The sequence below is a fragment of the Chelmon rostratus genome, chromosome 8 (genome assembly GCF_017976325.1).
Source record: "Chelmon rostratus isolate fCheRos1 chromosome 8, fCheRos1.pri, whole genome shotgun sequence".
Classification (NCBI taxonomy): domain Eukaryota; kingdom Metazoa; phylum Chordata; class Actinopteri; order Chaetodontiformes; family Chaetodontidae; genus Chelmon; species Chelmon rostratus.
Genome location: NC_055665.1, coordinates 17,455,650 through 17,481,120, shown reverse-complemented (window position 1 = coordinate 17,481,120; position 25,471 = coordinate 17,455,650). Strand labels below are relative to the sequence as shown.

The following is a 25,471-nucleotide window of genomic DNA, read 5'->3' as shown; positions in this document are numbered from 1 at the left end:
ATTCTAAAAGTCTTTTTTGTTTTTGTTTTTTTGTTTTTGCCTCAACCAAGAATGCATATGAGCACGTTCCAACCATTTTTTTATTAAGTAGGTAGTTCTTGCCAAGCTGCCTCTCTGGTCTTGTTAGTAGCCACTGTATTGCCATTTTGGTGATAATGGGTTTGTGTTCTTCATACAACACAACTCGTAACTGCTGTTCTGTTTTTTCAAAGATGGTTGACCTCTCTTAGTTTCACTGCGATGTGAGGCCAGTAATTATTATTGCTGGGTTGCCTTAATATCGTTGGTGAGAAGTCATTGGAGACCACCAGTGTAGGTCCCCTGGCTTTGCTTATTAGCCTTTAAAGAGGTAGACATTGCTATTCAGGCCATGCTACAGCTGGTCCACACTCAACATGAGGGCCCTAGATTTTTCAGGTTTTATGCTCCAGCTCCACATGTTGGCTTATCAGCACACAACCAAGGTCTTAGATGGATGTCATACACACACACACACACACTGATACAGACCCATTGTCCTGACATCTGTTGTCATGAAGTGTTTTAAAAGACTCATCCCGTCCTTCCTCAAACCAATCTCAGACCACCTTCTGGATTGTTTACAGTTCGCCTATGGAGCCAACCACTCCATGGATGATGCTGTTAACCTGGATGTACTCAGCATCTATGTCAGAGCTCTGTTCATGGACTAAGTTCAACCTCTAATACTGTCCTACCTGACCATCTGCACACCAAGTGTGCAAGTGGATTACAGAGTTTCCAACCAACAGGAAGCAACCGGTGAATGGCAGCCACTTGTCTAACCTCCTCACCTCCAATATCGGAGCTGCACAAGGTTGTGCCCTCTCCCCATATCTGGTCTCCCTGTGCACTGGTGACTGCACTTCCAGCCATCCTTTCATCAAGCTGATAGATAATAACCTGGATTTCAACATCAGCAAGACGGTGGAGATGGTCATGGACTTACGGAAACACCACCTTCACATCCCCCACTACTCTTCAATAATGCAGTTGTAAAGGTGGTGGAGGCTTAAGTTTCTGGGTACCACCGTCACCAACAACCTGAAAGAGGAGACAGACTCATCTTATGCCATCAAGCGAGCTCACCAGAGCATGTTCTTCCTCAGACTGCTCTGGAAGATGAACATTTCCCTGGAAGTTTGCACCCAGTCCTACAGATCCACCATCAAGAGTGTCTTCACCTCCTCCATCATTGCGTGGCATCCTCTGCCCACACCAAACACAGACTGCAATGCATCATGGGAACAGCCAGGAAGCTCATAGGCCAGTGCCTGCAAGTGCTCTGCATGATGCCAGAGCCAGACAGCAGGCCAGTAGGATAGTGACAGATCAGAAAGCTTCCGTCCTGCCACAAGTTTGGATCCATCAGCACCAGGACCACCAGACACCGGAATGGTTTTTCACTAAGGCCATTGCTCTCCACAACAACTCATCCTAGCTCCATCCTATGAACGCCTACCACTCATCATAGCCAATGCCCCCCAAACACACACTTCCAAACACACACACACAATATTTATTATAGTATGTGCAAATGTAGCATATTGCAGTACATCTACTGTATTAGTAACAGTACATGTAAGATAACATACCTTAGTTTATCATTCTCAACTGTATATAATTCTTGCATTTAACTTTCCTTGACTTTTTAACTTGAATCCTAAATTCTTACCTAAAGCACAAATTTCCCAATCATCCTCATCAGACAATGGAGTGGGATCACTTCTTGATGGATAAGTCAATGCCAAACAACCACACCAGAGCAACGGGCAAAATAAAAGACTGTCATTAATTCAAAGGCAGTTAATAATGGATGAGGGAAGACATCACTGAGAGCTATTTACAGTTTGAGGAGGCAGACATATGAATAGATGACCCTTCCCTCTCTCGCAGTGACAGTCGAGGGTTACTTTACAAAACTGTTGGCAGCAGAAGATCTTCCTGTAGCAGACAGACAGAGCTGCTGTCACTCAGCACTGAGCTGTCACCCTCTGCTGAGATACCACAAGTGTGTGTGTGTGCGTGCGTGTGTGTGTGTGACAACTTGTATTACTCACATTATGGGGACATACATCTGTTTACGCAGTCACATTGTGTGGACTTACCTTCCTTATGGGGACAAAAGAAGTCCTCATTATGTAACTCATTAAATGTTATGGCGAAGACTTGGATTAAGGTTTAGTTTGAGGTTAGAGTAAGGGTTAGGTTTAGGCAAGTAGTGGTTATGGTCTCCACGAAATGAATGTAAGTCTATGTAATGTCCCCAAAAGGTATGGAAACATGATGTGCGTGTGTGAGTGCATGTGTGTGTAATTGTGTATGTCAATGTGACAGGTTGGAATTAATGAGAGGTATGTGTCGGTGGGAGAGAGAGACGTTGAAAAGTGAGGAGGGCAAAGATGGTGGCTGAGCAGTGGCGATTACAGCATGTGTGTATGTAGGAATGGCACTTAAAAGGATTATTTCATTGTTTCCTGCCCGGTTATTTCAGATAAAGTCAGAATCAGATCATCTTTTGAAAGTTACAGGCTTTGACAGTTTCATATTAAAACATCTCGCGTTAGTCCACGTTCTGGTTTAAAGGTACCATAACCAGGATATAAAAGCTTTTATGTTTGCTTGTGTAAAAACTCAATGTCACAGTGAAAAGACTGGAGGAGTTTGCAGCCAAGTTAGCACCTCTGTGAAGCTGCACTCAAGCTGTAAGCTTACAGCTAAGGGCTAACTTCAGCATGCTAACATGCTCAAATGGGCTTGAATGGCAGTGTTTGCTATGCAGATGTAAATATAATATTAACGTGTTCACCATTTGAACGCTAGCATGATTACGAATTTGCTAGATAGCACTATTAGCTGATTCTGGGAGAATGGCAGTAGTTTTGTGGTCATAAACCAATATGCATGGTTAAAATGTTGATTATTAAAATGTATCCTGCAAGGCACATGAGTGTCTGTATCAATGTCCAACTGACATTACTGTCCATGGAGTCACACCGCTACCTCGGCTAAAAACAAACGAACAAAAAGAAAGACCACTACATGCTAATATTCTCTGTTTAAGTACATTTGATGTGGACACAAAGGCCATCAAGATAAAGCAAAACACACGGACCTGCACTTTGCAGTCATGGTGTTGATGCAGGGCTCCAGTTTCCCCTCTATTAAAAGCAGGCATGTCTGTGCCCTTGACTGCCCACTGCTCCTCACACTAAATGCAGAGAACAAGTTACCCTACGGGGATCAATAAAGGATAACTTAACTGCTGAAATGACAGACAGCATGAGAGAAAACCACACCTTCTTCGCTGTCCCATTTAAAACAACAATCTAAGTTATAAGAAAGAAGTTGCATTAAATTTCCCATAGAGGGTCAATTCACTGAAATAGAAAAATAAGATTTTTCACATTTGGTGGTATCCATCCATGCAGATACAATTATCTTATCTGCATCGATTTTGAGACAAGTGTCTGTGAAATATCTACTGACATGCCAATACATAAAGGGGAATTGTTTTTTTGTTTTTGTTTTTTCCTCACAGCAACCATGGGGTAGTTCAGCAATTTTTGCTTTTGCTTTGCTATTCCATAATGTTTGGGGTCTCACTAGAGACCCATTTAAAAAAAAAAAAAATGTCAAAATCACAGTAGTAGAGGCTGAGGTATTCTGACTTTTAGTCCCAAGCATAGATCAAGGAGTCTACAATTCCCCTAATGCAAGTGGACTCTTTAATTAGATAAAATCATCAGGGATATTTTTTAAACTTTAGGCAGGCCCTTCCAGAGCCAGCTGCGTCTCTGTGATGAGTAAACTGAACTTCAGGTGATGTTCTGCTTTAACATGTTTTTAATACAACAGAAATGTGTCTTTATAAAGATCACAACTGCGTTATTTATGAACAATCCTCACAAATCGCAGTTATGACTGTAAGTATTTCCTATTGAAGGGACGGGTCCTCTAAAAACTGTTGGGTGAACTTGCCCTTTAAGAATTTGCTTATAGCAAAATCTATATTTCTGTCCAGCTCAACCCATTATTGACTTTAAACAAAATAACTAAAACACAACTGGATGGTATAAAATCATTCTAAAGAAATAAAACAATAATAACACTTATTTTCTATGAATACTTACCTTTGAGGTTAGCATTTTAGCGTAGATCACTATCACAGTACATTTTGACATGTGACTGATAGAACTGCTTTAAGATCTGCTCTGCTTTCTTTCCTAAATAGCACGTTTGATCAAATATGGCGCCTTGCGTCTGAAAGGATGTGTTGCTCCACATAAAGAAAAAGATGCATGAGGGTGACTCAGACGGGTAAACCTCAGTTTGTGTGTGCGTGTGCATTACTCTCTGTGTGTGTGTGTGTGTGTGTGTGTGTGTGTGCCAGTTTCCCCTCCTGACTGAAGGAGAAAAACAGCCAGGGAGAGTCTATCAGCGTGGCACCCTGCTCCAGAACATTCTTGATGAAGCAAAGGTTGTCTTCATTAGGTGCATTAATATTCATGACGAATGGTAATTTTGACACAGAAAAGGTCTCAGTAACCTTTTCTCGTGCATTTTTTCACTTCTCAAGGAAATTACAGTCCGGCAATGACTTAATTAATGCTTGGTTTCCTCGCCAAGTCGTTTGAGGGCCTGTCACTTTGAGGTTGGGGTATCTGTCTCACACCGACAGCGATTGAGAGAGAGAGATAGAAGCAGAGCGAGAGAGAGGGAGGAAAGTAGGATTTCAGGGAGATAGGGAGGGACAAGATCAGTTGCTTCTACACAGGCTTATTTACCATTAAATCCTCCACTCTGTTTTCCTCCATATGCTCCACCCCTCTCCCCTCTCTCTCTCTCTCTCTCTGCCTTCCATAATATCCACCCCCTCTATTTCTCCACCTCCTTCATTCACTGCATTGTGGTGTGTTGGTATATGGAGGATGTCACCCTCAAGGCCCTGCAGGCCTCACATTTCAGCCGGGAGATCATGAGATGTGACAGGATGTGACTTTTCACTTTCCTCTCTTTATCATCTCAGGGATCGTTCTGCAACATGGCTTCAATGCCGCTGAGCAGCGAGACACTGCAGTCCTCGATGCATTTCCAGTCCAAGGGCTATTGCAGAAATAAAAACAACCCCTGTCACATACTACTGTCTTTGAAGAGTGCATATACAAAGACGCTTTAAGTGTCTTAAGGACAGAAGTGCATTTTTAACAGCTTTTGAGCTCCCACAAGAGCCCATACTGTGTATATTGATAGCTTCTTTTCTGTTAGGATGAAATCTCAATTCAATTTTTTCATAGACCAGACAGTAAAAATAATCCGTCCAAATATATTAAGAGGCAGTTTAAATTTGTCAAATAAAGGAAAAAATCTGAATTTAATTCTAAAACAAATTCCTAGTGTTGTAAAATGCAATGAGTGTAAAGATTTGAGGTGATTATTTTACAATTCTGATTATTATATCAGTGTGGAGTTATTGTATTATTTGGCAGCGTATTACTTTTTAAAAACTTTATTGCATTTTAACCCTTTAGAAGCTCATTTTTATGAGACCGTAACCAACCCCAGACTTATCCATCAGCTGTGACAGTACTGGCCACCACACACACACACACACACACACACACACCCACAAAACACACAAACACGAGGCTCAAACCACACACACACACACAACACACAGCAATCTAAAACACTCAATCCTTCCCATTTCCTCTAAGACAGTAAAATATTTGAACATAAGGCAGCATTTCCTTTATCATGTCCCATAAAAATAGTAATTTGCCGGAGCCCCTTGTAGCACAATATGGTAGGCAGTGTGTTTTCCTGATAATGTAGAGATGACAGATAGGTCCATACTGGGAGGTTTCGCTTCACTCTGGATACCAGTGTAATAAATTGCACAGGGAAGGAAGGAGGAAAGGGAAAGATAGAGCAGGAAGAGAGAAAGATAGGGCAACAGATAGAGACTGCTCCGACATCTCTCTTCTCTGGCCAGTAGAAGGCTGCACTGTGGGCAGTGATTATACGCTATGAAAATGTAGGATTAATTAGGCCGGCAAGGGAAGGCAACCCTGTCTCATTACTGGCACACTATCCCCCCTCAAAGATATCACCGCTAACATGGCCATCGCACTAATGCCAGCAGACAAAGTCCTCTCTTTTCTGCCCATCGCCCTTATTATCTTATTTAAGGCCACTTAAGGAGGGCCCCAAAGGTGGGCGACACCGTAGATTCTCTTCACTATACGCTGCCTTAATCAGAGACTTTCCTTTGCGTTCACCTAGAGTTATATATATAAAAAAATGTATCAGTGAAGAGAGACTTTCTTTTTCAGTTTTCGCTACATGTGTGATTGGGTGGAGCGGGGACAATGGTGGCACAGTTTCCACTTTGTCACAGGAATAATTAGTCTATGGAGACTTTGCCCTCACTGTGTTGATCCTCTGTTCTTCTCGCTTTATCCATTTTCATAGATAACGTGTCACACGGCCGGCGCCTTCCCCTCCCCATAACATCTGTGATTCTCCATCATACACTGTTCATCTTCCAGGTCTTTATCTTTCTTATTCGTCAAATATTTCACACCGCAGAAGGGCAATTTTCAACACGGCCGCGCGGGTGATGTGAAACTTTGCCGGGATCGTTTAATTTTTTTTTTTTTTTTTTTTTTTTGGGTTGGGGGGGACTGCAATTGGAAATGATCATTTAGGTGATCATCTGTAAAATCTTCTTTTTTTAATTTCTCCTGTGGTGACAAGTGCTCACAGTCGCTGTGTTTTGTTTTTGTATTTTTCCACTACTTCACCACTGCATTTGCCAGTCAACAGATAATCTGCAAATAATCAAGCAACAATGCCCAAAAGATGTTGGTTTCAGCATCTCAAATAAGACGATTTGATATTATAATTTGTCATGATCACGAAATGCACAGCCTGTCTCAGGGTTTTGGATCATTGGCTCTATGGAACTGGCCACATGAATTTGTTTTTATGAACTATTTTGTAGTCTTTAGAAGGACTAGCTGTATCATATTAGCTGGCAAGTGAAAAAATAAAGCTTTTGTATAAAGCTTTTATGCTGTATGTCAATGAAGAAAATATACTGTAAGGGTGATGTAACAGCATCATCATAATCCAAATGTGAGCCAATCTTGAGACGTTTCTTTCGCTGTGCGAGGTGGCTCCTTGTTTCATGAGGCGTCTCGAACGTCTCAAGTTGGAAAACAACAAGACACAGTGATGCTGAGGGTGGCCACTTGTGTGTGATGCTTAAAGAACATGACCTTATTGCCCTGTGTACCATACCGTCGCTGCCAATTGTTACATGTTGTGGAGCCTACATAACGAAAGCTAATTAGATTGTTGAGTCAATCAGCTTCCCACAGGTACATAACATGGCTGCAGAGAACAACAAACCTGTGTAATTGCCCTGAACCTGATTACACCTCTCACCAGGAATGAGTGCTTCAAACACGCTTGTTTTTGTTTTTGATTGCGAAGTCGTTACATGTGCTAATTGTGGCGTGCAAACCTGTTTGAGCGAGTGTCAGCCTTGAGATGGAAGTCTAAACTGATAAACATTCAGCGCAATAAATGACATTCTTCCCACTGCACACACACTGAGCTCTTTGCCTTGAAAATAACAAAGTGTCTATGTGTGTGTGCGCCGAACTCTGCTGTTTATAACCACTGCGAGAGTCTCACCTCCTCCGAGCCAGACTTAGCCGAACATAATTACCCAGGGCGCTCTGCGATAACGCCTACTGTCACTCCTCATTTACAAGGCCTGCTGGAACTCCACTCAATTAAGTAATAAAACATGTTCTCTACTATTACCCTCTATCACATGAACATTTCAATAGTGCACATCCATAATTGACGCGAGCTGCTCTCCCTTTAAATTGGCAAGAGAGTTGTGTGAAGAGGAGAGGAACATCATTTAGTCCAAATGTTGATGTGTTGGTTCGGGATTATTCAGCTGCAGAAGCTGACATCATAGAGCCGGCGCGCATCTTAACTTCTTGATCAATCATTCTATTGCAGGTTCACCTGTTAGTAATAAGCTGCAAAATTTTTATGTAAATGAATGTCCATTTTGCTTCTTAATTATAACAGATTGATTCATGAAAGCGTTTGTTATTCTAAACACCTGGCATACAGGCATTTTTTTCTCAGGAATAATCTTTTGATGAATAAAGAAAAGAGCATCACCCACAGAAAGAAGCTTCATCAACAGACTGTTCTGAGGACACTGATTGATTTGAGGTTGACTGGCTGATGAAAACATCCATTAAAACCTGTAACAAAGATCCAAAATCAAAGACAGTCCTGTAACAAATAAATTCCATTTTTCTGTGCATGCATATGAGATGTTGTTGCTTAATGAACTTGAACTTCAAGAATTCATCCATTATTCTCTGGACCACAGTAGGTTTAAAAAACACAAAACCATGACAACTGAGGAACATGGGACCTCGCAAAGAGTAATGAAAATGTCTTCTCAGTATTTATTTTCTCACCAACTTGTTGTTGTAATGTGCCTCCTCCGGAGAGTCAGCAAACTGTGATGTCTGCTGCTGCTGCACCAGAGGAAGAAGAGAAAAGGTGTGCTGGAACCAGGGATTTGTGGTCTAATGCAAATATTGCCGGGTCCCCAAATGCCGACCGGTACTGGCCAGTTGTGACCTGAGTACGGGAGAAGAAATGTGGTCTGATGCAAACGATGGCTTGGCCTGCAGTCAGAGCCCTTAAGTCGACCCTGAGGCAGTTAGTTAACTCCCAGACTGCCGCGTACAGCACTGTGGATGTACTGTAGTCACACTATAGTTGTACTGTAGCTGCTGTGCTCACTGTTTTTCCACTAGGTGCTCTCCAGGGTCACCCCCCACCCCCCTCCCCACTCGCCTGCAGTGATGTCTGAGGCCACCACTACAGGCAGCTGCCACACCTCTGCTGAGGCAAGAGGCTCCTCTGTGAAGTGGGGTAACATTTCAGATGTGTTGCCATTAAACACCCATGGGACCCAGTGTATGCACAGTTTGGAAGAAGGTCTCGTAAAGAAACACAAATCACAATTTTCTGCTCGTCGTGTGGGGAAAATAAATTTGGCTCACCCTCATCTATTATAACAAGCTAAATCCTAATCGTGCCCCTGATGTGCATGATGTTCTCATCCCAAGTCACATGGCTGCACCCTGGAAAACAGTACAGTACATCTGGTGTCATATGGTTGGTCTTCGGTCCGCTTGCTTTTATGTTACAAACTCTTTTGATCATGCCATGCAAAGTGATATTAAGTGTCAGAGATGAGCCATAGCCTCTTGTTTTCTATTCTAACTTGGGGCACAGTATTGAATCCTCAGAAGAGAGTGACTGCTTTCGTGCACACAGAGTAGGTGTTCTTGTTTTATTCATTCTGGGATAAATGCAGTGAAGTTTAAGTGAAGTTACAGTGATGTCAGCCGTATATCAGCTCGAGTCGTGTCTGCATGCGAGCGTCGCCTATAAAAGTAGAAATGTTCCTGCTTTCAGCTGGAATGTGCATCAGCTTTGTTGTTGGCGAGCTTCCATAAGGTGAGTTTGCGGTGCAATTGAAATAATTCACATGTCCTCACAAAAAAGAGGCAAGTTTGGTGAAGAGTGAGCTGTAACTAATATGATAGCTTTCTCCACTTAGGACTTTCTGGTTCTCTCAGCTTTCCTCTAAGGTCAGAATCGTTGGGTTTTCAATTATCAATGCAAATTTGCAGGTCAAAGTTCACAAAGTTCTTTATGTGCCTGAGCAAATCCACTGATTGCAGTGATTCCTTTAAAATGAACTGATTTCAGCCTCAAATGTAGCTATAGCTCCTTATTCTTGTGTGTGTACTATATGTGTGTGTGTGTGGTTGCACACATGCATGTCTCCTGTCACTGACTGTCTGTGTTGTCGTCTTTCAACCGAATGAATGAGTGCCAGTTCACTTTTCTGTGTGTGTGCATGTCTGTGTTATGGGATCCAGCCACTGATTACTGAGGGCCAGTCTCGGCCTTTGGGAAGGACTGGCTAAGCTCTCAGTGATGTCAGTGGCGTTTAACGTGGAAGGGAAAGCCTCTGCGGTGTTGCCCACTGAACCGAACTCTGACTGCTGCATGTTTGTGTTGGACGTCACCGCGCGACACTTGACGCTGAACAGACCCAGGACCCAGGCCAACACAGTGCAAGGGGAACGAGCGGAAGAACCTGTGGCATGCTGGGTAATGAGATCCGGTGAGACCAGGGGCTGGATCGTGACAACCTGTCATGCTTTATGGATGTGATGTCAGAGTTTAGGGTCACGATTGCACTTTCCGTACCCCACATTACTTATTTTTTAAAACATTCATTTGATTGTCATTTGATTGTTGTTTTGTCCAGTGACAGAAAGTCGTATGAGAGATGAGAGCGTAGCTGACATGTGAAAAATGTCCAAGGTTGAATCTGAATCTAACCTGAAAAGCTGAAATACATTTAATAGGACTGAGTAGTTTGCACTTTTAAACGCTTTCAGTTATCAATTGTTTGTTCTATGGCCTGCAAGGCCAGAGAGAAAGTGAAGATCTGTGGCCTTTGCGGGGATCAGCATGGTATGGCAAGGCTCTCATTACATCTCACGTCAGCTCATAAGGTAATGGACACATTAGCATAGCATATGGTACAGCTGTGGGTTTTAGGAGATGATATATAATTTAGAGAATCTGCAACTCCAGTTTACATGCAGTAGCTTTTGTTGATGAGAGCCCTCAGCAGATGCAAGAATATACTGGTATTCATTTGTGTGTCGTGCATTAACACTGCATCTCTCTCTCAAACAAACAAGCAAACACACACACACACTTGCAAACACGCACACATACTTGCATCAGGAGGCTAATTACTGTAGCTCATGCGTTACTGATAGCATCTCTTATTTTTCTCCCCTTCCATGTCTAATAGTTGTGACAGTAAATGAAGAATGCCTGGGGGGGCATTTTCATTGTGACACATTTAAGAACGCCAGCGAAACACGTGACTTGAGTGTGTGCATGTGTGCGTGCAGCTTCGCGTGCCTTTTTACAATTCTTCAAAGCGCTGTCACAAAACGCAAACACGTGCGCTCAAGCTCGATAAGATCTGTTCAGAACCTCCATCAAAGAATCACCATTAATTGTCATCTGTCACAGCTGAGGCGGCACGAGAGCAGCGCGGTTGCATTTCGATCACAAGTATAGAAAAGCGGTTGATAGGCTGTGACGGCTCCAGGGTGCGCCCGGCGCCTCGGGGGCATCTCCCTGCCCAGAATCAAGCCTGCATTGTAGGGGAAGGAGCTCTCAGGGCCCCCTTCTAATCTGACGCCCATTCTCCTCTCTGTCTCACCTGCAGGTGGGGGCTCACACAGCTAAAGGCTTCCTCACAATCAGCACCCTCTTTCCCCACCTCTCCCCCATCTGCTCCTTCTCCATCCTGCCTTTTCGTTTTAATCCCCCATCCATCCATCTCTCCTCACAGGTGCTTTCCTACACAGTTGTTCACAATTAGCAGCTTTCATTTTTGGGGGGGGTTGGATTTGCTTCATTGTTCTTTTGGCAAATTCCCTTTCATGCTTTTTATTTTGTCCTCCCTGGATTTGTCTCACCCTCCTTCTCTCAACTTCTTCTTTCTACCCTTTCTTTTTTCCTCGCCCTCCTTCCGTTGCCTCTCCTCCCTCCCATTCGGCTATACCTATCTATCTATAGTCCGGCAGATGCTGTCCCATTTGTACTCTCCCCCATGACATTCCTACGGGGGATTGCTTAAGGATTCAGGAGCCTCTGTGCTCATGGATCACACTGACACTTGGTCAGCATCAGCAGATTATGAACTATAGGCGCCTGACACCCCGCCATTGTTCCTCCATCTAAATATGAACAATAAGGCCCATCCGACGCCCACGCTGACAGCTTATTCGCTCTTATCACTCCTGTGGAGTCGCCCGGCATGATCTGGCCGCCTCCCCCTTTCTCTTCCCTCCATGTACACGCCCCCCCCCCCCCCCCCCCCGATCCTCCACCTCCCCAACCCCCCCATGCTCCAGCCTGTTCTCAGCCACAGGGCAGGGGTGGAGGGACTAGAGGGAGAGAGGGAGGGGAAGGAAGGAAGGGGTAGAGGGCAGATGGAAAAGCTTACAGAAATATACAGATGATGGTTAGGAGATCGTGAAGGCCTTTGTTGCCTCATGTGTAGGATGTTCTTCGGCACGATGAAGGATGCACGTTCAGTCAAACCTCAGACAGAGACGCAGCCCTAAAATGTTATACTTTCCTGTTCTGGAACACGCAGCATGGAAAAGATGTTGGGGCATCCTGATTGCTCAGCTGATTAATGTACTTGGTAACTATAACGCCCTGAGTTTGATTCCAGCTTAAAACCCTCATCACCCTCAAAGTCTTTACTGTCTCGCTTCCTCATCGCTTGTCACTGTCAGATAAAAGCAAAGGGGCGAAAACTGCATGAACTGATAGATAAAAGATTTTATGATACAGATTCCATAAGACGAGCTGCTACGGACAGCTGCGGACATGAGCTCAGCTATTTTGGATACAACACAACCAAATCATTGTCACAATTAGCACTGACTATGGGAAGACACAACTCCAGAAAACAATCCATTACAACATTTGCTTGCTTTTTTTTGTCGATTACAACATTTTTAAAGATGTCACTTTCCATAACATCCAGTCATGGCAACTACAGTGTGGTTAAAGTCTGGAAAAGATCGTCGTTGTGCATTGAAAATGTGAACTCTGGTCTCCTGTATGTATATGGGACGCACTACCTGCCCATCAGCCTCATCGACCATCATACCTCTAATTCCTGCCTTGCTAAATATTGGAGAGACAACTTTCTGTGCTGGCACTGAATGTTGGCATTCGATGTAAATCAGGCAGAATTCCTGAAAACCCTGGATTTTTTCCACGTTTCCACCACCGAACCATCAGAAGGGTTCGGTTAATGGACTGTTCCTCCAACCACGACACCACCCTGCCACTGATCTGCACATCTCTGTCACCACCACAACTTTACAACCTCCACCATCTTTTTAATGAGACTGACCGAGCTCCCTGTTGACAGCACACCTTCTACATAAAGAACGGAAAGGGAGAGAGAGCCGGAGAGAGTACGATGGGTGGACGAAGAAGAGGAGGAGAGCGGTATGAGGAGAAGGAGGAGGAGAGCCAGTGGAGAGTGGCGAGGCTTTCTGAGCGGAGCAGGAATTAACAGGGCCCCAGGGACGGCCAGATCAGAGCCGGGGTCCCCGGAGAGCACTTACCACAGGGGCCCCCCACGCTTGTTACGCCAAGGCAGGGGCCACTAGGGGACTCCCAGGGCTACACTTCACAAATGTGGGGCTCAATTCACCATGCAAGATGGTTAAAAGGCAGACGGTCAGGGTGGCTGGGAAGGAAGTGCACCGCAATTATGTCCTGCTTTGAAATACCCCGCTATGAGAAAACCAGAGAAATTATAACAAGCTCAGATATGTTTAAGATCAATTTGGGAATAAATCCTTGCAAATGACGTATTCCTCCTCTCTGAGCACATTACACTGAAAGGCTAACTCCCATGTATGGTTTTTTTTAGACGGCTGAAATGCCAACCAGATCACTGGGGATGAGGGAATTAGCCAATAATATGAGTCTTGTTGAATGACACAGACACCACCCATTGGCAGCTCCATAAATTCGTGACTGCACTCCTCCAGTGGCACCGTCACGAGTAGTATCACATCTAATTCAATATCAGTGACACTAAAACTCAATCCGGCAAATGAGATCACCCTGAAAGTTGAGGCCTGACTTCCTCATTGTACATTAGGAGAAAGAAGTGGGAGGCAGAAAAGAGAAAGTCATAGACACGAGCCGGTGACTAAGAGGAAAGGCTGCTGAGATAGTTGACATTCTCATTTTGGTCCCATCATCTTAATAGTAAAGATGCAAACACACATGGGCCTATTTATAAACATTTCACGCACTGACGACAGTCCAACTGGACTGGGTGTAAGTGTAATAAATGAAAACAGAGTTGTGTTGCAAGAGCAATCTGTGGGACCTTTTTTTTCTTTCCATCTGAAAGCTGTCACATCCGCCCTAAGAGTGTTCATAAGGCTTTCTGTTTCTCAAACTTTTCAGCAGTATCGACATGCAGTTAGTTGAAGTCACAGGATGGGGCCTCGCCGTGTTAAATTAGCAAAGGATGCCGGCAGCTTTGTTTCTGTCCGGCTGACAAACGCATTTTCAACAAGCCTTTGAAATGGTGCGAGATTAACAACGTTTGAATTGGGTTTCCACTCGCCGCGCTGTGGTCAGTCAGTCAGCTTTGCGGATGTCAGAAAAGGCACATCCGCAAGAAAAATGGAACCAGCCTTTCAAGACTGGATTAATACAAATCAGCGTGTTGTTGTTCCTCAATGTCAGAGAATGTTATTTGGCATCAAAAAAGAAAAAAAAAAAAAGTCAGAATGAGACAACAGGTATGATATTTGTTGAGTGGTGGTGGACAGAGATGATATAAGATACTTATGCATAGAAAACAACATCCCCTCTCTCTCTGGTGTCTGTTGTTTTTAGCTTTGCTTGGTGCAGCGGCTCCAGGGGTGACAGTGCCGGCCGATCGGTCCGCCATGTTGGTTCAGGCTGCAATTCCTGAACAAGCGTTGAAAATATTTCTATGAAATTTAATTGAGATGAACCTCAATGTCTGGTGATCTGCTGATCTTTCCTAGTTTAACGCCACCATGAGGTTGACATTTGTAGTTTTGAGTGAAATAGCTCTCTTTGGTGAGCTCTAAATTTTGACCCGACACCACCATCTGGTCAAAATCTCAATGTTTGGGTCATAAGCAAATATTTGCGAAACCTCTGCCTATATCTGTGTCAGGCCCGGGTAGCAAATGCTAGCACGCTAACACGCCAAAGTAAGATGGTGAACATGGTAAACCTGCTAACCGCGAGCATGTTAGCATGCTCACAGTGTAATGTCATGTAATTATCACTGTATTGTTACCCGACAGTGGACTGGAAGTGATGTGCAATAAATGGGGAAGTCAAGCGAACCCAATAATGATGAGCAGCTATGTCACAGTAAATACTCATAGAAAGTGATTTATCAGAAAGAAATCTGTAGTTTTACTAAACTATTGGTCTCTTTGCTTCATTTTACTGCATTATTTACAGGCATTTTCAACGTTGGCTGCTATTTTCTCTTTGCTGTATCCTGTCTGTATTTGCTGCTAGAGTGACCCAACTTTTTGCCAAGTTTCACCTTATCGTGCAATATTTTCTGAATCAAGAAAACCTATCATGCCATTTCTCTCTCTCTCTCTCTCTCTTCATCTGTCACGCTGTTTGTTTTGCTAAAATGAATATACCAACAGAGTTAACCCCTATATGGCAGGGCTGACATGAAGCAGATGGCTGCAGCAGCTACGTGGAAAGGTGTTATCGCAGGCTGACAGTGAAGATCTGCTATTTAAACAGAGTGGCGTGTTGGCGCAGGGTAGCACGCTGACTTCTTACTCTATACACGTGAATCACACTCTGCGAAGGCCACTGCTAGAAAACCGAGGATGCCAAATTGTTTAATTCAAGACGGTATACAGTATTTAAGGCATGACATTTTCTTAGCCTCGAGAGGTCTATATAATTTTAAATATTGTAAATCTAAATGGAGAAGAAACCAAACTGGAGCTGTTTTGAGAGCATTTCAGCTCAATTCAACTTCAAGTTTCTCCTTCACGATGTGCATGGTGTTGAAAAAGTGATGCTCTTGTAAGGGCAGAGGGAATAGGCCTCCCACTGATCCACTCTTTGCCTCATCATTTACTTTCCCTTCTGCTTGAGATACTCTGTCTTTCACTCCCTCTTTTTTTATGTTTTGAAGTGCTATTCCTCAGTGTTGTGTGCCTAATTAAAAGCACTTACAGTTGTTTCTGGTTCAAGGTTGAAACGTTGCTATCTCATCATAGTGAGCTAATCAGATCCCTTTTCAATCACTGCTTCTCCTTAATGAAGTGCTGCAGACCGTCAATGGGACTGCCTGCCTGCCTGGCGTTTTATTTTCTCCTTTTTTTGGGGTGGGGGTAAGCTGCTCTATGGAGCACTGGAGAATGCTTGCCATTTTGGAGGGGGGTGTGTATGTGTGGGATAGAGTGGGCTGTCAATTTCTGTCAGCCACTGAGGTGTGTGTGGCAGTGAGTCTATGGCAGGGGGACCGGGGGGGTGGGTGCTAGGCAGGGATTAACATGATCAAAGACACAAATGCAGAGCCACATAGGAAAAGTAAGAGAAAGGGAGAAGAGCCATGCAGGGCTCCCCACGTCCCCCCTCCTTCCCTCACCCCTCCTCCCCATTTTCCCATAATAACTCCCATGGAAGAGATGAACCGTAACTGAACCGTGGCTTCCCCTGCACTCCACCTCTGCCTCAAACAGCTATCGATTTACAGCAACAAAAACGACAAAAACAAACATTGGATTCTGACTGTACATGCAGCTATATGCGGCCTATCGATGTTAGCGCGCACGTATGTGCACACCAGGATTGGAGGTTCTTGCGAGCAGGGCACATGTAGAGGGAGACAGACAGGAAATAAACAAACAAGTCGGGTTTAATAGAATTGTACCTGGGGCCCCGAGGACACGCGCACACACACAAGCGGAGCGTATCAGCCAGCATGCTAATACTGCCAAAGGGAAGGCAAAACTAATAGCGGAGACATTAAGAAAATGATCCCCGGGCTGATATGTTTTCTATAGATGGCGACTAAACAGAATTGCCATATTTATCATACTCAGGGAAACAGAGAGAGAGAGAGAGGGAGAGAGAGACCCCCGTCCACGCTCCTGTCTCTCTCAGTTGTCCCCAGGAGAGTGATGAGAGTTGCCCCCGGGAGAGGGTGCAAGTTAGTGTTTCTGTGCATGAGAGTGTCCACGTGAAAGTGTGTGTGTGTGTGTGTGTCACCCGACGTATTGAGTCTCTATCCTCTTTGCACTCCTCCCCAGCCTGTGATGGGTTCGACTTAGAAGCATTTAAATCCTGAAAGCAGCATTGCAACAATGTAAGAATGCCTCATTACAAGTAAATATCCTGCCTTCAAAGTAAAACTTCAGGGGCTTTAACCTTTTACACCAGGTGTTCCGCCCACAGGGTGCTAATAGCATGTGGAACTTTCACAGGCTTTCATCGCAGCGTCTATGAACATGCGGTGTGTCATTGGATTAGACTGTTGTTGCTCTGTTATAAAAATAAACCAGGTGACAATTCATGGCAAGGCTATACGACTGAAACTTTGGAAACATGGTGGCTATGGGAGGCGGGTGTTAAAATGCACTTAAACCTGCAATAACTGACTTTCTGGCCATCACGGGTCTCAGAAACCAGCTGTAAACAGAACACTGACATGTTGTCCCCGTTGATATGGCAGACTTGTTAGCAAACAGTTACTTCGGTACACGTCCTGCATGCATCCAGCATATATTTAGATTTGCTTGTCTGGCCACCTAATGAATGTAAGTAGGTATATAACATTGACTCTATTTTTAGAGCTTCTTTGAAGAAAACTGTCTCCTGTTGCACTCTAAGCTATGAGAGTGGAAAAGGGGAAGTTTAGAAAAGGAGTGCAATAAAAAACCTCTGTAGAGCTGATGAAAACAGCAGAGTTTGGTGATAATTGTCTGTGGAGCTGTTTTTATATGAGCATATTGATTATAACAGCTTTAAAGTATCCATAGTAAAAAAATAATCATTATGCCTCATATGTCCTTTCAGAATTCATCATTATTATTATTATAAACTGCATATTATATTACTTTATTATTGTGACAGATTCGGTAAGAGTAACCAGCATTAATTAATTTATTCATGTCAGTGTGCAGCTAACTTTAACTATTTTACAGACTTCTGAGCACTTTATTTCATAGCACTGCATCATATTTCAAAAGATGGTCAGAATGTGTTGCATGCAAACTCTTTCTCTGTGAGGTAACTAGTAACTGCAGCAGTAAATTAAAGCACCTTACCTTACCTGAGTAAATGTAGTTAGTGCTTACTTGCTGTCCTCCACTGCGCCCATCTGTACAGGTGCATCCTACATACGTGTATATCCTAGGAGGGTGAAGGAATGACCTGCCCCACTCTGCCTCTGATTGGCTAGTTGTGAATGTTAGGTTCAGGCCTGCGCAGTGATGATTGGTTAGGGTAAAGGTGAGAAGCTAGTGAAAGGCAGAGTAGGGGTGGTCACTCACTTCGCCCTCCTTGCTACAGAAATGAGTACGATAATACCAACAAAGTAGACTACTGTTGATAAAGTAAAGTTAAAAAGGAAATGATTTGTTTGCAAAGATTTATTTTGCCAATAGTTAGATTCTACATGTGACTTTATACTTTAATGCGTTACTTCCACCCTTGCTCCCACTTTTTTACCCTTATCTCTCCATCCAAGCTCCCCCCTCCTCCCCCCTGCCCTTTTCCGGCTCTCCAATTAAGCTTCAGCAGCAGGTTTCCATCAGCCGTCTGGTCGTCTGCAGCAGGACTCTTCGGAACAGAGGCCTGTCAGGAAATGAACTCATCACTGGGTGACAGCTGCTAATTTCTCTCTCTTCCATGTCACACAAGTGGCCTGCTGCAGTTAATAATGAGCCTTCCAGCCCTGATTAGGGACATACACGGGGAGGGTGGAGATGCACACAATACAGTACACAATCACTCAGCCAGACATGTAGAATAATTTGCAAGCACTGGCGCAGACGGACATTCCTTTGAGAACAAAAACACCAACACACACAGTGAACTGGGGGATTTTAGTGGAGGGCATGAACCCAGCTTTGCTCGGGTCGCTCGCTATGACTGCCCCCGTCTCAGTGCTCGCACGGTGTGTGAAGAGCTCATGAAATCAATCTGAGGGGTCGCAAGACTATTATCAGGATAGAAAAGAACAAATACTACACAAAATAATACACATTTCTTTTTTTATTTTTTAACTCTAAACTAAAGCAACTGTTCAGCATGTGAAGACATTGGCTTTTAAGGTTGGAAAGCACTAAATTAAAGACACACACAGCTATCCATAGTTTGATATGAATCCCAAATAACAAATGGTGTTATGTGGTAAAATCTATAAACGCGAGGCATTTAACTGTTATTGTTGAATTTTTCTTACCACTCTGTGGGTGTTAACAAACTTTGGTTTCCCACTCAAAGGCACGTATGGATGCTCACAGTGAACGTGACCTCTGTTAAACGTGTCTATCCTCGCTGAATGGAAAAAGAGGAGCATGAAAAGACTGCGCGAGTTTATAAATGCAACATGGAGCAGGAGACAAAGACAGGCTGAAAGGCAGACAGGTGTTGTGTGAAATTACAGGCTGCCTTCTCTCTGTGCGGTTGTGGATTTCGCTGCTCTTTCACTTCTCTCTGGCCTCACCTCTCTCAACATCCATCTGTAATCCTCTCATTTTTCCTGCCCACTCCTCCACCACTTTCTCTCTCAGCCCACCTTCTCGCTCGGCGTGCGAGGTGTACGAGTGTGTGTGTGTGTGTGTGTTAAAGGGATGATCTTTTGATGCCCTCGGTGTGTATGAGTGCTTTGTCTCTCTACTTTCAGCGGTTGGCCATTGTGTTTGCAGCCGTCATACTGCTCTCCCACTCACTCCATCAGAAACCAGGCCTGTGTAGGGGCCTAAATGAATATTGATTCTCCCTCCAGTGCTGAATACTGCTGGGGGAAAAAAAGGACGAGTGTGTTGTATACAATGAACAGAATGGGCCTGATGGGGGGAGAGAAGAGAGGACGACAATTAGGATGATGGTGATCATGATGGTGATAATGATAATGGTGATGATAATGACTGTGTTAGCGATCAGCAAGCATGATGGGAGCCATCAGCTGATGCATGTATGTGCATGTTGCTTGTTTGATGGCGCTGTGCCGCACATATAATCGCGGTATTGATGCCGGGATGTGACGACTGTCAGCAAATAAGGCGAAAGAAAAAAAACCTGGACGCAGCTATTAAAAATTAGGCTCAGTCTTTATTGTCAGAAATGAAACTGCATTCATGGTTTTTTAGAGGTTTCCCAAAAGCTGAACTTACAAACAGAAAAAACAAAAAAACTGAAATGTTGAATTATCAACTCTATTTTGTTACATATAAATCATCTGTAGGATCTGTTTTGGAATTTCTCATAATCCATCAACTTATTGTTTAATAATTGATAGTATACTAATCACTACAATAGATGGAAAGAAAAAACTTTGGAAACTAGACAGAAATGAATAAACCATTAATAATAAACCACACAAGGGAAACTCTATCACAAACGTAACTTAAGTTAATATCAAACAAAAGCATCATAAAGAAGAAAGAGCAGTTGCAAGAAAACCATTGTTACCTCTACCGAGCAGAATACATATTTTCATATATAATGAACCATTAAACTCTCAGCATTTTAGAAGCATTTAAAAAAAAATCAGGAGGAAATATATTCATTTCCTTGAATTTCATGGCATTAATCAAGGGGTTTATGTAGTCTTGGTGGTTGCGAGGAGTGCAAGTTAACTCACTTAGCACCAAATCCTCTTTCCGTCACTATCCCTCGAAATAAATGATGTTTAACCTGAGTTTAGCATAGCCCAAGAGAGGATAGTGAAAAACTAAAACAGAGGTGATGCTAAAAAAAAAGAAATCAAACTGGGTAAAATGAAAGAGCAAAGAGGAAGAGGAAGACTGCAAGAAAATTACTGGAAAACATTTGGCCTGATGAAGGCTTCAACAGAATTAAACAAAGGAAACTGACTCGATAAATGTACCTCTTTAATTTAATCTCTGTCTCCTCTGCCCCTCTAGACCTCTACTATGAGGGATTCAATCCAGATAGACCACCATCTCATCTGCAGCCTGCTGCTCTGCCTGCTGCACCTCCCCTTCACCTGCCTCTCCATAGACGCCTCCCTCCACCTGTAAGGTGCAGTCGTCCAGCTCTGTCACAATGTAATGGGTTCCTTCATCATTAACAATAACCTGGGTTAGACCTTCCTTCATCATCTGGGATGCGGCAAGCTGCAGCACCTCCTGCATCTCCTCCTGGCCGGCCTGCTGGATGACCTGCACCTCCTCCTGCTCCTGTTTCACATCCGGCTGCACTTCCCTTTGCACGGCCTCGGCTATCTCAGGGGTCAAGACCTCGTGAACGACGGCCGCCTCTCCTTGCATTTCCTCCTGGTGGCCCATTTCGCTGACAGCGCTGAGTAGAGCATCCAGAGCTGTGGACGACTCCGAAACAATGTGACTTTGTCCCGTGGCTTCGACCCCTCCTCTAGTCATGGCCCGAAGCCCTTCCCTCGCCTCCCCCGACTCCAGCACCACGTACTGGGTGCTGCCGCCGGCCAGGTGGGCCCCTGCGGATGCCACTTCCCTGCCTGAGGCGATTACTTGTCCGTCTTCGGTGATGTGGAGCACCTCTGCCACCTGGCCAGCCATGGCCAGCGTCTGCAAGGTGGCGGCAGCCGACTGCTCCAGGGCCTGGTCGATGGCTACGTCCTCGTCGCCGTAGCCCTGGATGATGATGACCTGCTGCACGGGCTCTTCGTGGCCGGGTGTCTCAGGTGAGCCCTTCCTGCCCACGGGGGACTCTATGACTTCTGCTTCCACAAACGTAGCCCCCTGACCCTTCAGACGACACTCGAAAGACTTGGACACGATACCTGGGGAACACAGACACAGATCTGACATCAGTGTACATTTCCCATTTTTGGTAATTTGCTGAAACTTTTATTAAAAAAAGTGGAAAGGTGAAAGCCCTTAAAGCACTTGAAATCTTCCTTTGGCCGTGGCATGTGTCATAACAGCAGAGTGTAAGGAGAAACGACAACAGGAGCTCCAAACACAGAATATGAAAGGAAAATAATTTATTGGCAAGATGGTCAGGATCATATCCAAAGAACAAAAATAGGCACGGCAATTACTGCACATACAGTACCACACATGGCCGGTCATACTCATCCTTTCTCTCAATGTTCTCAGTAACCACAACTGTTGAACTTGCTATGTTTATGCACCCATCACTGTGAGAAAAAGGGGGGAAAAACTATAAGGAAAGCTAAGTTGATATAAAAGGTGATGTAACACTTCACATATTTGTGTCAGTTAATGCATGAAAGGAGACAGAATATGGAGATATTAGGCTGGCAGACGAGTTCGGTGAGATGCGGCTGGTGCTAATTGAGCCGCACTGTGCCCTCTCAGATCACAGGTTGCCATGGCGTTTCCAGGGTGATAGGAACAGTGTTAGAAATGCCATTGTTTAAACAGCGCCTGGCTCAGACACTTGTAGGCTCATCTATGCAGAAAAATGGGAATTTGAGACGGTGAAGAGGGGACTCTGTTCATGCCTTGGCTTCTGAGCACAGATGAAGTTACTGTACAGACAGGTAATGCACACACACACATTATTGTCATGGAAAAACTATACTGACCCTAACTTGCAACGTTTCACCTGAAGGTTTGCACTTGAAAGTTTGCAAATTCGACATCTCTGTCGGCTCATGAAACATTCTGAAATTCCAGAAACTCTCTTCAAAACACCAACTTTTCAGGAAATAGCAAAAAAACTTTATTGTTTTTCACTCGGTTCCTGAAAACTTGACATTTTGGAGGTACAAGGTTTACCCCCGAGGGTAGCGACGAGATCACACAGATCTCACAGTACATACAGGAACAAACTCATCAATCATTGATATTCCTATCTCCCCCAGACATTTAATGTCCTGCACTCACAAGGTTGACAATGTGATCAGAAAGTCAGAGTTGTGCTGCAAACAGTCTCTGACCCGCCTGTGCCCCGTGCTCGTCCAGCTCAAACAGGCACAGAGACGTGTTAGCGTCAACTCTTGCTCTTGTTGGATAAGTAGGCAGTGACCACTAGTCCTTTGGTGACACTAGGCCTGTTAATCCTGCACAGATACACACTCAAAATGGACTATTGGTACATTTTACAGGGTTGTACATGCAGCTCTGGAAGACACAGTGAACACTTCATGTGTTAAGAGTGTCCTACATCATTGTTATTAATGACTGCAAGCAAAGTAAAGGGTGCTAAGTTGTGCGTCAAAGAGTTAAACGCAGCTGCCTGGTTCTCTCAATTTTAGAGCATTTAAGTCATCAATGAACCACAAAATAGTCTTTTGTATCAACACATACATCCACTGATGCTTCCTGTCTGTTCAAGGCTTTAAGGAAATACTCAGATTTTCATTTTCATTGCTGACCTTGTCCAATATCTAACGAAAAGAGAGGCAAAGAGATGGCTTTATCTCTGTGTCCCTGATGTGTAAACCTGTCATGTGCTAATGTTCGCACCTGAGCAGACAGTATGACAAATCATCAAAAACTGGCATTATCCTAAAAGTGAGAAGATGAGGACTTGTTGCAGCCCTAAGGTTGGGTGGTTAGTTATTTTAATGACATGCACACACATACACCCACACCTGTCTACACCTGCCAAGTTTATTTTAGGGAGCTGCTAAAAAAGAGAGAACACTGGACAAAAGACAGCCATTTCAACAATCTCTTTTCACAAAGACGCGTTTGATTTATGCAGGAAAGGAGAGGACTTAGCCACTGTTTTCTACCGTTGAATCATAATGGACTCAACAAATGATCGAGAACTTACAAATCTACATGTCGCAGAACAAAAGCTGATATTGGAAGAGTCGAGAGAGAGTGTCGTCTTTAAAGCGCAGATGGACAGGGTAATTTTCTGTGTATGAAGCTGTTTTCACTCTTCCACTCAGAAGATTTCTCTCTTAGTGTGTTTTCATACCTGGTGAGAGCAGTTACTACACACTCCGTTTCCTTTCAGTGTAAAGGAAAACAGGGCTTGCTACTCTGGAGCCTTGTTTACAGTGATATCAGGGCTACATTTTACATTATAGCTTAAATATGCAATTTTGAATATGAAATTCACAACTTCCTGGTTTTGACCAACAGAGAGAGTTAAGGTTTGCCTGCAGTCTCGTCTCTCGCGCGCTACAAGTCTCTATTTGTCTCTGTATACGTTTTGAGTAAGTCTCCTCATTCATTTTGTAGAAGATTACAATGTGCATTTGTTTAAAGGCAAGCGAACAAAAAAGCCACTGTGTCGCTGCAGTAAACAGACAACGTGTCTATGTACAGTAGAAAATATCAATTTGGACGGTACTATTTGTATCTCAAGTGACAAGAACAGTAGTTAGTGTGTGGAGGGAGTCGAAGGCAGCAAGAGGAAGTTGGCGTTGTGAGCCGTGGAGGTTACATATTCACACAGAGCTACAGAGCCTACACCAAAATGCTGTAAGCAGTTGTGCAGTTTCTTCTGTATTACCATAAAACCTGTTAATATATACATGTGTGAGTGTGTAAACTCCTGATTGCATGTGTGTGTTTAGCATGGTAAAGTGCAGTTTTGCCAGTTTGTGCCAAAAATGTGTTAATACATTCACCGCATGTGTTGACGTGAACCTCTGAATCTCACATGTTGTATGTATGCGTGATATGTGGGTGGAATGTTGAGGTCATGCTTTACTGGTGTGTGTCTGTACAATATGTGCTACTATATGCATTTGTATGTTAATGGCAGTCCCTGCATGTGCTTGTGTGTGTGTATGTGAGACAGAGCGCGTTGTGCTGTGGGGGTTGTAAGGCTATACGTTGCTAGTGTGTCTCACATTAGCCATGGGGTGCTGTCGGCGAGGCCCAGCGGCGGCCCACTGAGGTTTATGGAGTGTCACTCAGTCGCCGCAGCCGTGAATCAAGTTAATGTTGCAGATCCCATCTCTTCAGTTGTCCTGCGCTCCCGGTGGAAGAACAACATTTGAACAGCGTGATTTGGCCCCGGCGAGAGGCTGATGCCTGTTTAATATGTGTTTTGAGTGTTCTGACTGACTGATTCCTTTAACAGGAAGTAGGAGAGAGGATGAGAAAGAGAGAGAGAGACAGAGAGAGAGAGGCAGGCTGCTTTATTGCCTGTGATTTGAAACAAGATGGAGGCTCCCTGAGAGGAATAAAACAACAGGAGGAAGAAAAGTATGCAGAGATGGGCGGTGATGTCATTTTGATTTTCTGATGACAGAAATGTCTCAAGGAAAGTCTTTTACATAATAAACTTGGAGACAGCTCCTAATATTAATGAATTTTACTACATGAACTTAATAAATACTAATTTGCAGGTTCGAACAGACTGCAGAGGTATGTGTATGCCGTGTTATTTCTCTACCCGGATGACTCTGTGGTTAATGTGAGAATTTGTAAAACAAAAACATTCAAGACATCGGAGACAAGGAATCAGAGGGAAAACAGAAGAGAGAGAGAGAGAGACGAGCAGAAGGGAAGGGGAGAAACAGGACAACGACAAGTGACAGAGAATAAAGAGTAAAATCTTGTAG

At 43.9% G+C, this 25,471-nt stretch overlaps 1 protein-coding gene across 1 annotated transcript in view; it reads right to left on the bottom strand.

Annotated features, from left to right (window-relative positions):
* Positions 1-20,080: 20,080 nt before the first annotated feature.
* Positions 20,081-25,471, bottom strand: part of znf407 (zinc finger protein 407) — a 141,862-nt gene continuing 136,471 nt past the window's right edge. The window contains exon 10 of the mRNA XM_041942545.1: positions 20,081-21,754. Coding sequence (XP_041798479.1) covers positions 20,916-21,754 — 839 coding nt within the window. The 3' untranslated portion in view covers positions 20,081-20,915. The remainder of the gene's footprint in view (positions 21,755-25,471) is intronic.